At 54.1% G+C, this 14,855-nt stretch overlaps 5 protein-coding genes across 5 annotated transcripts; 1 reads left to right on the top strand and 4 right to left on the bottom strand.

The window, feature by feature from the left end:
• Positions 1-318: 318 nt before the first annotated feature.
• On the bottom strand, positions 319-1,389 carry YHM2 (Mitochondrial DNA replication protein yhm2; the record flags this gene model as incomplete). Its single annotated transcript, XM_023595302.2, has 3 exons — positions 319-676; positions 741-1,113; positions 1,173-1,389. 3 exons carry the CDS (start codon positions 1,387-1,389, stop codon positions 319-321), a joined length of 948 nt encoding a protein of 315 aa, XP_023456586.1.
• A 978-nt stretch (positions 1,390-2,367) lies between these two features.
• On the bottom strand, positions 2,368-3,862 carry RHO25_004383 (uncharacterized protein; the record flags this gene model as incomplete). Its single annotated transcript, XM_023595303.2, has 2 exons — positions 2,368-3,672; positions 3,746-3,862. The coding sequence occupies 2 exons, from the start codon at positions 3,860-3,862 to the stop codon at positions 2,368-2,370; spliced, it is 1,422 nt and encodes a 473-aa protein (XP_023456583.1).
• A 1,237-nt stretch (positions 3,863-5,099) lies between these two features.
• On the top strand, positions 5,100-7,575 carry RHO25_004384 (uncharacterized protein; the record flags this gene model as incomplete). The annotated part of the gene is made up of 3 exons (XM_023595304.2): positions 5,100-5,222; positions 5,320-7,242; positions 7,297-7,575. 3 exons carry the CDS (start codon positions 5,100-5,102, stop codon positions 7,573-7,575), a joined length of 2,325 nt encoding a protein of 774 aa, XP_023456584.1.
• A 1,451-nt stretch (positions 7,576-9,026) lies between these two features.
• Positions 9,027-10,547, bottom strand: FAH12 (Oleate hydroxylase fah12; the record flags this gene model as incomplete). Its single annotated transcript, XM_023595305.2, has 2 exons — positions 9,027-9,478; positions 9,530-10,547. 2 exons carry the CDS (start codon positions 10,545-10,547, stop codon positions 9,027-9,029), a joined length of 1,470 nt encoding a protein of 489 aa, XP_023457299.1.
• Positions 10,548-12,191: 1,644 nt separating this feature from the next.
• RHO25_004386 (uncharacterized protein) lies at positions 12,192-13,434 on the bottom strand (the record flags this gene model as incomplete). The annotated part of the gene is made up of 2 exons (XM_023595306.2): positions 12,192-12,613; positions 12,663-13,434. The coding sequence occupies 2 exons, from the start codon at positions 13,432-13,434 to the stop codon at positions 12,192-12,194; spliced, it is 1,194 nt and encodes a 397-aa protein (XP_023457298.1).
• Positions 13,435-14,855: the final 1,421 nt, after the last annotated feature.

The following is a 14,855-nucleotide window of genomic DNA, read 5'->3' on the forward strand; positions in this document are numbered from 1 at the left end:
GATACCTCGGTGTGCTTGGGTAGAGTGCCTCTACCGCTGCCTCAGGGTTCGCGGAGGCCATTGACTTGTCTGGCTTGCAAAAGACTGTTCTCAATCAGCTTGATAATTTTAATGGAAGGCATCCGAGTCACGGGGAGAGAATCGGCGAGTACGCATAATACATTGCTGCATGCTGGAGTCCACGAATCGTCTCCTCTGCATGCCACCTCTATAAGTGTGCCTTCTTCAACCATTTAATTGTATGACAAAATTCCTCACTCATGCTGACTTGCTTGTTGCCCAATTCTGCAGCCTTTAAGTCGAATTTCACGTTCTCAATCAGTGCTTGGCTGTTACTGCCTCACCGGTGGCTTTCTCAACCATCTCCTTCGCAATGTCACCAAGGGCGACCATGCACACGGTTTGCCAGATACCGAGACCGATACGTGGCGCAACACCGCGGTACAGACCCTTGAGACCGGAAGTGCCGTAAATGTATCTGAAAGTGTTGGCGACTGTCATCTTCTTCGGGCGGTTTGGATCTTCCTTCTTTGACTGCATTTCCACACGGATGACCTCGATGGGCTGGTTCCAAGCGCTGAGACCACCACCGAGAGCAGATGCAAGAATACGTTCGGGCGCTGAAAGCTTCTGTGAAGTGTCGGTTTTGCCAGTCACGCTGCGGATACCGTTCTCACTAAGCACAGGTATGTCAGTTTCTGTCTTGATCATCTCATCCAATCTGCCAGAGCTCGACTTACGCAACTCTGCTGAGACCGAATCGTGAGCCCCAGTTGGTGACTTGTCGAACTGCCACAGCATTGACACCCTTGTTGATACCACGAATGCCCTCAGCTCTGTAGATAGCCATGAAGGTCTCCATGGTTCCCGGTGGCTTCACACCGCTGGCCGCGGCCTTGTGTTTTGTCATCTCCACCGTCTTCATGCAAGTGCAGAAACCCATAGTTGCGTACGCTTGCGCGAGACCGCCCGTCATGCCTCCAGAGATACCAGCCACGAAGTTGCTCGCGCCGAGCGTCTTTGCGTAGTACTCGGCTTCGGAGGCCACGAAGAGGAGCACAGCTCCTTTCGTGGAGGCTTCGATCCATGCCCACGGGATCAGACCTTGGTAGACTGTGTGCCATTGTCAGTAGTGAAGATGCGCCTGCCAGCTTATCGTGTGCAACACGTACAGCCGAAGAAACCACCACGACCCCAGATCCTCGCGACCGACCCTGCCATGCCGTCCTGTCGGTTGGCGGCCATGGTGGTCTTCATCACCTCCAAAGGCTGCCCGAGCGTTGTCACCTCGAACAAGTTCAGCCCGGAGCCCAGCAGCAAGTTGCTGAACTTGACCGGCTTCTTTTCGAGCTTCTGCCCGCCTGGCGGTGTCGTGGCGGCTTGAGACATGCTGTTGTGGAAGTGCTCGCTGTTCTGGCCTGACCAAGGCAAGAGTGTGGCTTCTTTGCCTGAGGAGCGTGAAGTGAAGCGGAGGGCGGTGCGGGTGCTGGTGTCTCTCTCCGGGGAGTGTAGCTTGTGACAGCAGCCTCGTGCCGAGAAGGAGGATGGCTCGATTGGGGGACCGGACTGGGCGTGGAGAGAGGATTCGCTTCGGCTCTCACAACACTTCAAGACTTTTTGCTCAAACGCGAGACACAAGCATACAAGGAAGACAGTTTGGATGGGAAATGACAGAATCAACAGACACAGCAATAGCTATCTGACGCGCCAGGTGGCCGTCGTTATCGGCGGAAACATTAATGGCTGAGGGCTGGTGTTCCGTCTCAACAACAGCTGTTCGGGCATCTCAACCTTCCCCGAGCCCCCATGCACGTCTATTGTCCGGAAACTCTATTTGCGGCTGCGGTTGTGAGGCTGCTGAGGCTGATGCTCCCTGCCTTACCCGCTCCTCTACAGTCAAAAATGAGCTCATGCGACGCTGCTGATCTCCCCATTGGCTGTCCGCGGATAGTTTGAGCGCTCTGACACTTTTTGTCGGAGTCCCTGGTCGGCGGCTTGTGCTTCACATGAAGTCAGAGCGAACGCGAGAACGAGCAATGGCACTCGGACAATTTTTGTTTGGTTCTCACACATTGCGCAGCTGTCGTTATTTGGTTGTGTATTCATACATAGAAATTTAGCCATCACCAGTCGCTGCTGAACATGTTTCCCCTGATGCATTCGTTAATCTGACAGTGCTTGCGGCCAACAGCCCACAGCTCGTAGTACTAACACACGCGATGAACTCCTCCTCCATCGCCTCGATCTATTCACGGATTAGTGACCGGTCGCTCTGGTTTCTCGTCCACCTCCATCACCTCCGAGAAGACTGAGCGCGCGCTGAATACGCGCATTCTTGCGAGGTGGGCTAGGTAGTTTATATGCGATTCAGAGCTTAGCTCCGACAAGCTTGGCCCAGTGCTCAGTGCTGAAAGACTTTGGTCGCTCAATTGGTGCACCAACAGCACGGTCGATGATGAGCTGAGGAAGGACACCGATAGCTCTGCTGACACCGAAGAGCACGGTGTAGAAGTTCTGCTCGGTCAAGCCGTAGTACTGGAGGAGAACACCGGAGTGGGCATCAACGTTGGGGTATGGGTTCTTGGTCTTGCCGTGCTCAGTAAGGACACCTGGAGCAATCTTGTAGACTTGCGAGACGAGCTTGAACATTGGGTCGTCTGGCAGGTGCTTGAGCGCAAACTCGCGCTGAGACACGTAACGTGGGTCAGTCTTGCGCAGCACAGCGTGTCCATATCCTGGAACAACACGGCCAGACTTGAGGGTGTCCCAGAGGTACTTGGAAATGTTCTCGTCCGAGAGATCGGAGCCAACAGACTTCTTCATCTCCTGCAGCCAGTTGAGCACCTCCTGGTTGGCGAGACCGTGGAGTGGACCAGCGAGACCGTTTAGGCCAGCAGCGAGCGACAAGTATGGCGATGAGAGGGCAGATCCAACAAGGTGAGTGGTGTGGGCAGACACGTTTCCACCCTCGTGGTCGGAGTGGATGGTCAAGTAGAGACGCATGAGCTCAACGAAGTCGGCGTTGTCAGCGAAGCCGAGCTGGTTGGCCAAGTTGTATCCGTAGTCCTTGTCCTTCTGCACAGCTGGGACCTTGCCGTCCTTGTAGACGTTGCGGTAGATGCGTGCAGCAATGGTTGGGAGCTTCGCGATCAAGTCCATGCTGTCCTCGAAAGTGTGTTGCCAGTACTCGGTCTTCTTGATTCCCTTGGCGTAAGCCTTCGCGAAAGAGGATTCGTGCTCGAGAGCAGTGACAGCCAGCGAGAACTGAGCCATTGGGTGAAGGTCGGATGGGCAGCGGTCGATGAGCTCAGTGACAAACGATGGGACATCGGATCGGGCAGCCCACTCAGCAGACAGGTCGCGGACCTGCTGCTCAGATGGGACCTCGCCAGTGAGCAGAAGCCAGAAGAGGCCCTCTGGCAAAGGCTCGTTTCCACCAGGAGCCTTTGGAAGAACTTCCTGGCACTCTGGAATTGTCTTTCCACGGAAGCGGATACCCTCCTCAGAGTCGAGGACGGAACCCTCCCAGACGAGCGACTTGATGCCACGGGCGCCGCCGTAGACCTGGTCAAGTGTCACCTCTCCAACAACCTTGTTGCCATAGTCTTTGCGGAGCTTCTTGATCTGCTCGATCTTCTCGGGGAGTTGTGCGGCGAAGGTCTCTTTGAGGGACTGCAAGACGCGATACGTTAGCATATGATATATGCGATCACCACAGCGATGGGTATTGCTTAGGTGAACATACTGCGCTCTTGCTTGGTGTCGCGTAAGTTCGCACGGCATTGTAAGCGGGAGAGCGAGCCCAGCTTGACTGGGTCGCCATTTTGCGGAGCGCCAGACGAGAAACGCTGGTGGAGGCCATCTTGGAGGATGATCTATAGAAAGGGAGACGGTGTGGATAAGAGCAAACAGCAGACCGGACAATGGATGAGGAGGCTGAAAGGCCGTCGGACTAAAAAAGCTGATGCTTCGGAAGTCCGCTGGGCTTGGTAGATGGGCCGATCCCACACTTCTACGGACTGCATCGGAAGGGAACAGCCTCAACATTTTGATCACTTTACATAGTAGTCTACCGTGGTTGCACGCATAGCTGGGAAGGCCATTATACGCATGCAATTACCTGGATACATCGTGTATTCTTAAAAGTGATCGGACTGCTGAGACCAAAGTTTGTTTCCCTCACTCTACGCGAAAGGTGCTCGCAGATATCCTTCGCTCATGCATAGTCTTGCGCGCAGATAATCTGACGGACAAAGCTGCCATTCACCGCGTCCGATGGTGTTGCACGTGGAACAATTTGCATTTGAAGGCTGACGCTCCCAAATCAGCGTTTCTTGCCCGATCATGCTGTCGCCTTCTTGCTTGCATGTGTGTTTGACAATGTTTCGCATCTGAGTTTTCGGAGCGAGCCGATCCCGTGAATTTCCTGCCATGTCCTTCATAACCTCCGCCTTCCTCGCACAGAACCGTTTCCTCCTCGTCTTCGCAACAGTCGGCAACAACACCCGGATTCACTCATCAGTGCGTGCACCGTGAAAACCGCGGGACGCTTCACTTCACGTGCCGATTCGCCGCTCCCTTCCCGGCAATTTCTTGTGCGAAACTTCCGTGCGCGTTGCAGAACATCCAGCGACTTCCATTCTCTGCTCTCTGCATCAACACAATCTAGGTCATTCGCCTCGAGCTCGCAACGATTGCGCTCGCACAAGCGCCTCACATCTACGCCCTTCCGCCGGACACCCTGTTTTCATAGGAACAAAGACGACATCTTATCACTGCATAATCCGATCAGGATATACAATAGCTGCGAACAGGATCATAACACCAAGCAAAAGGCGTAGGCGCATCTCTCATCCACCGTGGGCGAGTAAGGAGAAGTCGGTGTAGACACAGGGCCTTCGCGACCGCAACATAACCCGACCACGTGCTGAACTTGGCATCACGTCTGTGACGGATAATCGAAGCGCAGTAGCTCGTGCAGAACTATCTTGCTGACCGCCATCGACATCAATAGCCTGTAGGCTGGGTGAGGAAGCTGTAGAGCGTAGCTCGTGTCAGATCGTCCGCCAAAGAGCGTAGACTAGGCCGCCAATCACACCATGGCGCAGTCGACTGTAAATGATCTTGACAACCTCCTTGCGTCTTTGAACCAGCTGAAGGCACCTGGAGCAAGCAAAAACAAGATCCAGACAATCACAGCACTCAGCGTCAGCAACATCCAGGTAAGCAGCCATTAGCGCTCATCAACTCGAACAAGTCGGCCATCAAAAATTCCATCCGGCCCATTTGCAATCAGAAAACAGCTGACATCGTGAACAGTCGGAGTCTTCCATTGTGCAGTCATTTTATCGCGCGTTGAAAAAAGCACCACCCACTCATAAGCTTGGTGCCCTCTATGTCATTGATAGCGTCGTCCGACAATGGATCGAGAAAGCCAAAGCCGCTGGACAGGAACTGCAGTTTGAGGGTCGCGGAGAGCCAGGCACCTATCCTGCAGCCGTGAAGCGCGTGACGGAGCTGATGCCAGCACTGTTCGACGATATCACAAAGGATTTGCCCGTGGATCAGAAGCCAAAGCTTGAGAATATGGTCGCCATTTGGGAACGTGGCAACACCTTTCCCATCAAGCTGTTGCAAGACTTCAAGTCTAAGCTTAGCAGTGACTCCAGTCGCGAGGAAGCCGGACGTAATGCTATTGCAACACACTCGGCTGCTACTCAACAGTCGTCAGGTGAGAAATTCATGGCTCCACGTCCTACTAGACCGTGCCTCACGCCCGTTGGATATCCTCCGCAACACTTGTTCGATCGAGGACTTATGCCAGGAAGAAATCGATCAGGCCCAGCCAATGGTGCACCACCATCATCCGTGCCATCTACTGCAGATCCTCGTCGGCAGCCACAACCGCCCGCTCCGCCGGCTCCTGCGCAGCAAACGCCTCAGGCAGATATCAATGACATCCTGGCCGCGTTGTCCAAAGCTGCAGCTGCAGCACCTGCAGCACCACCTCCGCCGCAACAACAGCAGCAGAATCAGCACCAGCACCAGCAGCAGCCACCGCAAATGCAACCGCAGTCGCAGCAACAAGCGTACAACGCGCCCGCACCACCACCTCCGACTGCACAAATCCCGCCGAACATCGCCGCTCTCCTTGGCCAGCAGGGATTGCCGCCACCTCAGGCATTCCAGCAGCAGATGCCCCAGTTCCCTCCCTATGGATTTTCTGCACCGCCATCTGCACCTCCCATGGGCACCCCAGTGTACGCGCCACCTCCGCCACAACACTTCCAGGCCTACCCACAGCAATATCCACCGCAGCCTCCATCTGTTCCACAATCGTACTCTATTGCGCCCCCTCCTCAACAAGCACCTCCGCCGGCCGATCCACTGGCGCCACTTCGCGGACTGCTGCCAGAGAATATATTGAATGACCGTGAAAAGCTTGTTCCTGCGCTCCAGCTGTTGCAGGATCTGCAGAAAGAAGGAATTCCTCCCGAGAAATGGGGTCCGGTTCTTGAAGCCTTCGAGCAGCAATATGCGCCAGCAGTTCCCTCTTACGGTGCACAAGGCGACTATGGTAATGCTAGAGGCCGTAGTCGGAGTCCAGAGCGAGGCCGTGGCGGCAGAGGCAGCCCGGTTTACGGTACATACGATGCAAATGCCGCAAAGCAGAACGACGGCGGGCGCAATGGAGGGGGCCGTGGGCGGTACAGACAACGATCTCCCATCCGCAACAGCCCGGGAACCGCAAATGGACGACCAATGCAGCCCAAGAACATCCAATACGACCCATCCTTGCCGCCAGACAACATCAAGGTGCTATCACGTACCTTGTTCGTTGGGGGTGCAAATGGTACTCAACAAGAGATTCAGGAAGTTTTTGAGCGTTTCGGCCGCGTGCAAACATGCATTGCCAACCGCGACAAGCGCCACGCCTTTGTCAAGATGACCACACGTGCATATGCATTGGTCGCCAAGCAAGGTATGGAAGACTTGCAGAATCGAAATGATCGGGAAGTCATGAATGTTGCGCGTCAGACCAAGTGGGGTGTTGGTTTTGGTCCACGCGAATGCTGTGACTACCAGCGTGGCGAGAGCATCATTCCAATCCACAAGTTGACTGATGCCGACCACAAGTGGCTACTTACTGCCGAGTATGGTGGCACAGGAGGCAAGCCGTTGGAGGGAGGAATGGTGCTGGAAGAGCCTGATATCGAGATTGGTGCTGGAGTCAGCAGCAAGGTAAGCAGTGCTTCAATGTCTAACTCTGTCGAGATCCTACTGACACATATACAGGCTATGAGCAAGCGCGTTGGGCCTGACCACAACCCGCAGCCTAAGCATCACAAGGAAGGCGGTCACGGCCGTGGGCGCCACGGCAGAAAACACCATCAACACAACGATCGAGACAACCAATATGGAGGAGGATACAGTGGCGTATCTGGCGGACCGCCAGCCATCGACTACGGTGCCATTGCTAGGCCGGAACCAGTCGCCGTGGCCACGCCACCAGCAGTCCCAGGATTCGGATTCAGCTTTGCACCGCAGGCCAACAATCAGAACCCTTACCGCTAAAGAGATTGTTCATTGAGGTGATCTGCATATCGACGCTGAGAGATCTCTGAAGTTGTATCAAAATGGTCCAGCACCGCTGGGCAGAAAGTTTTTGTTTTGAGCGATGAGGAAGGAGGCATAATCATATGACATGATTCTACGCGTGTAACAGTACGTGTAAGCATAGCGTGGGAGATGGGTTGCATTAGTTCTGGCATCCGTCTGCTTCTAACTGTATCTACTTGTTGCATCAGTCAACCTGATGAAATGTCGAGTCTTTCCAACCATGATTTTGTCCAAGAGTCATTATTTTGTCAACTCAGCGTTTCCCCAGGGCGTGCTCTGGACGTGTCCCGGTCGGCCCAACTTCGCCCCTGGTAGTTTGAAGTTCTTCTGTCTTTGTGAAGCAAATCTTATATGCAATGAGCTTTTCGAATCGTCTACGTGGCATAAATTTCGTACTCGTCAAATCGTTGCGACTCAGCGGCCAAAAAAGCGATCCACGAACAAGTATCGTCGTCGTGTTCGTGTGCCATTTTTTGTCCTTTTCGCTCTTGCTCGTACTATACAACTTGTAGCGATCGAGAAGCCGACGATAGCCCTCACATACTCTCGTCAAGGCACCAGATTATTCGACTGAAAGGAAAGATGCCAGCAGAAAGTCCCTTAGCAAGAGAGAACCGGAGTAGATGATGATGACTTAAATGTCAATAAGAACTTGTGATATTGTGGTCATATCTGCCTATTGTTTCTTCAGTCCAAGCAAGACTATCATGATGCATGTGACATTTCCCAACAGCTTCTTCACTTCAGGAAAGAGCGCTATGGGGCTGCAGACGCCTGTTGACCTTTTCGACCTGGGGCAGACGTTGTTGTTGGCAATGAAATTGGAATATCGTTCTTTTTGCCGTAGCTTGGAGAGCTCGTGCAACTAGGGAAATCTAGTGCAACATTTAGATGCTTCATTGGTGCGTGTCCAATCCATAGATCAGGAGATACTCATGCTGCGTTGCTCGGTCGACTGCTGCCATTGGGATGTCTGTGGCCGCAGCCACAATGCAATGGCTTCCTTTAATTGCCTCTGATTTTGCAGATAGCTCGTCAGTGGTTCAAAAGTACATAACAGCGGTTACCAGCGGTTGCAGCGTGACGTGACGTGGCGCTGTGGTCATATGGCCCTGCATGCTGACACGGCCTTCTTCATCCTCATGTCACGAACAACCACTGATCTTGCGGGGATTGATACTGGCATCTCTCTGTTGTCGTTTCGCACGGCTGTCGATTATGGGCTCTATAGCTCTCTAAATCTAGTGCTTCGGTTTCCTTATCCATAAAATCTGCCTGTCCAGGCGAAAGCAGCCCACCCCGTTTCAACGCCGCGCTAAATGCGCACCAGATCTGTCATGTGCCGCGGAAGCGAACGACTGCAAGTATACTGAGGAAAAAACTGCAAAGGCCACACGAGCCAATTTTTACTCGCTCTCGTCGCCAACAACCATTGTTGCCTTCTTGGAGCCTGGCGCAGCAAGCTTCGCAGGTGGCAGACCAAGACCATTGCGGTTGCGGAAAAAGAAGACCTTCGAGTTCTCTCCGGTCGCACCCTCGTTGGGCTCCACCCATTGGCACCAACGGGCGCTGTTCCACATTGACTTGATGAAGCCAACGGATCCACCTTCAGTGTTCGCTCGGTAGTGGCGGCCCATGATGGGCTTGATCGCTTCGGTCGCTTCGTCGGCGTGGTAGAATGGAATGGTCGAGACGTAGTGGTGGAGGACGTGGGTTTCGACGATGCCGTGCATCAAGGTGCGACCGATGAAACCGAATTCGCGATCGATGGTTGCGGCAGCGCCACGAGTGAAGTTCCAGGCATCACCGGTGTAGTGAGGCAAAGAAGGATCGGTATGCTGGAGGAAAGTGATAGCAACTACAATGGGTTGTTAGCGGTGTCATGACGAGGACCGGCGACACAACTTACCAAGCCAGTGGTTGACCCAGAGGTATGGAATGATGTACCAAACCAAGAGGTTCTGGAAGCCGTAGGTGCGGCCGACAAGAGCAAGGACAGAGACAGTGATGGCGAGACCGAGATCAGAGAGAAGAATCAGGTATTCATCCTTCTTCTCGTACAACGGGCTGCTTGGCAGGAAGTGGTTGACGCTGCCGTTGCCATTCTTCTTGCCGATACCCTTGCCCTCTGGCTGCTTCTCGTGGTTGTTGTGGCCAGTGACATTTCGGAAGAGGTACATTGGCCAGCCAACGAGTTGTTGGCCGATGAGCATGGATGCGGTGTAGATTGGGGTCTCCTCGAGCAGCTCGTGCATCTCGTGAAGGACGTAGCCCATGCGGGTGGCGTGCTCCTCACGAGTACGGGGCACGAAGACCATGTCGCGCTCCATGTTGCCGGTGGCCTTGTGGTGCTTGCCGTGGCTGATCTTCCAGCTGAAGTATGGCACCAAAAGGGCGGAATGACAGAACCAACCGACAGTGTCGTTGAGCACCTTGCTTGGCGAGAAGGACTGGTGGCCACATTCGTGGGCCAACACCCAGAGACCGGTGCCGAAGCAACCCTGAGCGAAGGTATAGAAGGCCCATAGGGCGGCTCGGAGAGGATACGAAGGCACGTACTCGGGCGTGCAGTATGTGTTGAAGAGGTAGAAGGTGCTTGCAAGGAGAGCGATGTCCCGAGCGACGTAGCTCAATCCTCGGAGACCCGACCTCTCGTAGCAGTGCTTTGGAATAGCATTGCGGATGTCGTTGATGGTGTAATCTGGCAGCTGAAATTCGTTGCCGTATGTGTCCACAAGCTTTCCCGAAGCAGGCTTTTGCTGGAACTCCTCCACTGAGCCCAGGGATGAGAGGGATGTCGACGAGGCAGACGCAGTGGGCGAGTCGTCTGGTGTGCCGGCAGTCGAGCTGGCCACGGTCGAGGGCATCGACTCAGCGGTGGTGGTGCGTCTCATGGCCGCCTTTTGCGACAAGGCTGTGGTGCTCATCGTGTCGACGAGCTGGTGTGTGTGTGTGATCGTTTGTATTCGTCGGTGGCGAGGAGGGCAGAGAGTGATTTTGCTGCTCACTCTGAAGTGAGAGGTGGCCCGAATGTAGCGGTGGAGCGAGGGGGTGTATATCAATGGTTGAGGGAGCTCAACCAAAGCAACGCGTTGCTTGGTACCAATGGATGGTGAAGGCTGCTGGGTGGTGAAGGAGGGGAACAAACTGTGGACGACACAGTGCAGCTGGAGGAAGTAGGAACGAGCGACGAGCAGCGCAGCGGCGTGTTTTGTGCGTTTGCCAGGCTGAGGCAAAGGCTAAATTTGCTAGAGGGTAGAGAATTGAAGAATTCGAGATCCAGGGTCTGCTCAATGGCCCTCGCCCTCGCCCCAAGACCCGCTGTTTCCCTCTCTCACTCACCACCTCCTTCGCCCATTCTGCAGCGACAAGTGAAGCAATTTCACACGCTGGTCAGCGCGATATCGACTGCCTACACACCATCACCATCATCGCAAAGAACGCCTTCGAAGCTGCCTTCAGCGTCCAGTTCCAGCTGCAGACGCCCATTTCGAGATCGTCCGCTTGGCCATGCACCTACGGTCCCCAACATCGCTTATCCACAATGCGAAGAAGGGCCGAGGGTGACCAGCAGAAGTAGTGGCCCGCACAGCACCTCTCTCGCTCGCCAGCCCGCCCAGCGGGACGACAGGCAGTCCAAGCCATCCTGCTGTTCGATGCATTCCGAGCAGATCAGCTTGTGAAAGTGCCCACAAGCTCGCACCGAGAGGGCAGAGACCGCGTGGGATCTGAGGTGAGCGAAGGGCACGCCTCGGCACAGTACCTTGGAACGCAGGCACATGTACGACGCTGGTGGTCCATGAAACTGAGCGGCTCTGCTGGACGGACCTGCCGCGACTTCTGGCTCGCTCTCTGCTCACCGTATCAGACGATCTGCGTTTTCACCCGATACCACAAGTCTTTTCGCCTTCTCCCCGACCTACTACTGTGCTGGACTGCGAGCCAAGCACCAATCCAGCAGCGCCAAACTGTCAGTTGCAGGACGCCATCCAGACGTGATGGCCACACTGCAGCCACACGAACACGTCCAGAACTCACAATCCAACCACGAGCCAGACGCGCACTAGAAATGCCGCTCGTCCTGTGCCTGGCCTGGCGGTCGTCGTTCTCGCTCCCGTGCCAGATCCACCCCGCAATTGGCCAATGCACAAGCTTCAGCGACAAGGCAAGCTCGACCACTTCTCGCTGCCACGTGAACGAGTTACAGCTATTCTGTGTACTGGAAACATTTCACATGCAATTCGCCATAGCTGCGCTGCGCAGACGCCCCGATTATATGACAACATGACAACATGTGCGCGTTCAACGACCTGCAGCTGTCCCAATAACATGTGCACTGGTCTATGAGGCTTGGAAATTGGTTGTCACTGGCAATATCGCCGGTTGTCAAAATATCTGTTTGAGAAGTCGGATTACATTGCCTCAAAATCCTTCTGTTCAGAGCCACTTTTTCGACGCCTAGCACGACGGATCGAGTTGAATCGCGCGGAGGCAAGCCCCTCTCCCTCCTGCTGCACAATCATTATTGGAGCATCGCTGCACGACGCTGCCACGCTGCGTTAGCGTGGCCATTATGGTCGATCTGGCCAAATCTCTCTCGCCACATCCTGCACCAGCTTCAGCTTCGCAAACATCTTCTGCTCGTCCATGCCCTCAGCTCCAACCGCCACGCTGGCGAACCCACACTGCGGGCTGATGCCAATGTTCTCCAAGGCTTCTTGCACGGGTCGACCTTGACCTTTGGCAATGATATCAGCTGCCTCCAACACACGCTTCTTGATCAACCCTCGATCCTCCAGCTGCGGGTCTTTGGTTGTGACCACACCTAGGACAACATTCTTGTGCTTCGGCAAGAACCGGAGGGGCTCGAAGCCACCTGATCGAGGGTTGTCATATTCCAGGTAGAAGGTGTCGTAATTGAGTGTCTTGAAGAAACGCTCGGCGATCTTCTCGTACGACCCCTCGCTGAAGTGCATAGACTTCGAGAAGTTACCTAGACGACGTCAGTTGAGTACCATCAACAAATTCCTTGGGTTGCTAACCTCTGCAGATGTGCAGGCCGACGTGAAGGTCATCGGGCCTGTCCGCGATGCAGTCATTGTGTGCCTTCAAATACAGGTCGAACAGCTTATCGGTGTCTTCGCCGTCGTCTCGCAGTCCTTTCAACATGTCCTCGGAGCAGAAATATGCAAGCGTCGGGTCGTCGATCTGGATGTTCCTCAGTCCAGCATCATAGAGTGTCTTGAACTCTTGTCTGTACGCGGCTGCCAGATCCTCGAAGAAATCCGTGTCGTTTGAGTACACGCTAGGGTCGTAGCATTTCCCAGGAGCCAATCGAAGATGGAAATAGCAAGGCGGCGGCATCGTGAACTTGGCCTCCTTCCATTGCTCTTGTGGAAGAGTGTCTCTCAACAGCAGCCAGTTCTCGAGGTATGGGCTCTTGGAGTACTTGATCTTGCCCGTACAAACCGCTGCCATTGGGTATTGCTTGCCGGCCTTCTTCAGCGCAGCAATGGGAGCAGCTGAGAGACGAGCGAGCTCCCACGGCACAGGGCTGACCTCTTGGAAGCCATCGAGCTTCTCGAAGAAGCCAGAGAAGTAGTACTTCCTGTCAAACTCCCCAGAGCACAGCGCCCTCACATTGTTATCCTGCTGCTTCTTCACAATATCGCTGATCTCTTTTTGCTGAACCTTTCTCAGCTCCTCTTGCGTAATTTGCCCCGCATCTGCCTTCTCTTGTGCCTGTGAGACAGACTCAGGTCGGATCAGAGACCCAATGTGGTCAGCGTGGAAAGGAAGCTTGGTGACTGTCATTGTGCTAGATGGTGAGCAAGAAGATCAATAGAATATGTCAGCCAACAACACAGGGCACTTCGGGAGGGGCTCGGCGGCATATATAACAGTCCCAGCATGATGACAATCACGAGAGACCCGTCCCTGTGCAAGGTACTGTATGCCGTCTCCACGCGCGGACGGCGGGACTGGCTTTCGCGGCGGGCGGTTTCTGAGAAATCTCGCGCGACCCCGTCATCAATTGGCAGCTCGAGTGTCGGCAAGTGGTGCTGTGAGCTCGCAAAATGCAACTGCCGAGCTCGCCCTAGTCTGCTCTGCCCGCCCACCTTTCTCACATGGGCACTTTGGTCTCGTAACAACTTTCGCTTTTGCCAACACGCTCGGTTTCCGAATCTAGCATTAGCAGTGGCGCCGCGGAACGATTGGAGATGATGGTCCTCCAGAACATTCAGATGTCGCGCCACGGGGCATGATTCGAGGTGAGGGGTCGTCGTGAGGCAAATGCGGGCTTTGGTCCGTGCTGGGAAGTTGCGGAGATTGGGAAATTGTCTTGTGCAAGACACATGAATACAAATCAATGATCGGGCATTGCAACGACGAGAGACTTATAGTGTTTCGTACATGTGCTTGCTGACCTTGATGGATTGCTCATGGGGAGTGCTGATGTCTCAGCCATCACCTATCACTACAACCATGTCTGGAATAATTTGGCTACAGCAGCGACATTCACTGCAGCGTGTTTCAAACCACAAGGATAGGCAAACCTCTCAGTGAATGAACCTGCAATCCCCATATTTATACTCGTGCCTTTTCGTCATGACCCGAACACTCCTGCTAGCCGCTCCAAAACGGTAAAGCTGAAATATTTGCAGTCTCAATGACTCAGCAGGTCTCGCCACGATATGGAAGTTCGACATCGAAGAAACTAAGAAAGCGTCAACATCAGCATGAGAGTGCAGCATCGAAAGCCGCAAGCACTTCGTCCGAGCACTTACTATCAAAGCACTCTGCCTCGCCTGAAACAGGAGGTACACCAACAATTGGATTGAAACTGAAGAAATCTGTTCGCTTCAATGACTTCTTCGACTGGTTCCGGAAACCAGAGCATGGATCGTCACGTCCTGATCACGACAGACGGCACAGTAGTCTAACAGATGTGAGCACTCCGAAGCGTAGTCGACCTGGCGTGGTGGAAGATACTCCATCAGAAAGATCCAGCTTACCGAGCTTGCCCATGAAGTTCACTCGGCATTCACGCCGACTCAGTAATCATGTTCGAAGACAATGCTCTAACCATTCGATGGCTGAAAGACTACGTGATAGCGCGAGTCCTCAGCAGAGCGAGATGTCGAGATCAAGTACAATCGAAGTGCCAGGTAAGATGGGTGAGTCGTCCACGAACGCTGAGATTTACTATTGGCCGAGTAGGCGTGATACGTTCT

The sequence above is a fragment of the Cercospora beticola genome, chromosome 3 (assembly GCF_033473495.1).
Source record: "Cercospora beticola chromosome 3, complete sequence".
Classification (NCBI taxonomy): domain Eukaryota; kingdom Fungi; phylum Ascomycota; class Dothideomycetes; order Mycosphaerellales; family Mycosphaerellaceae; genus Cercospora; species Cercospora beticola.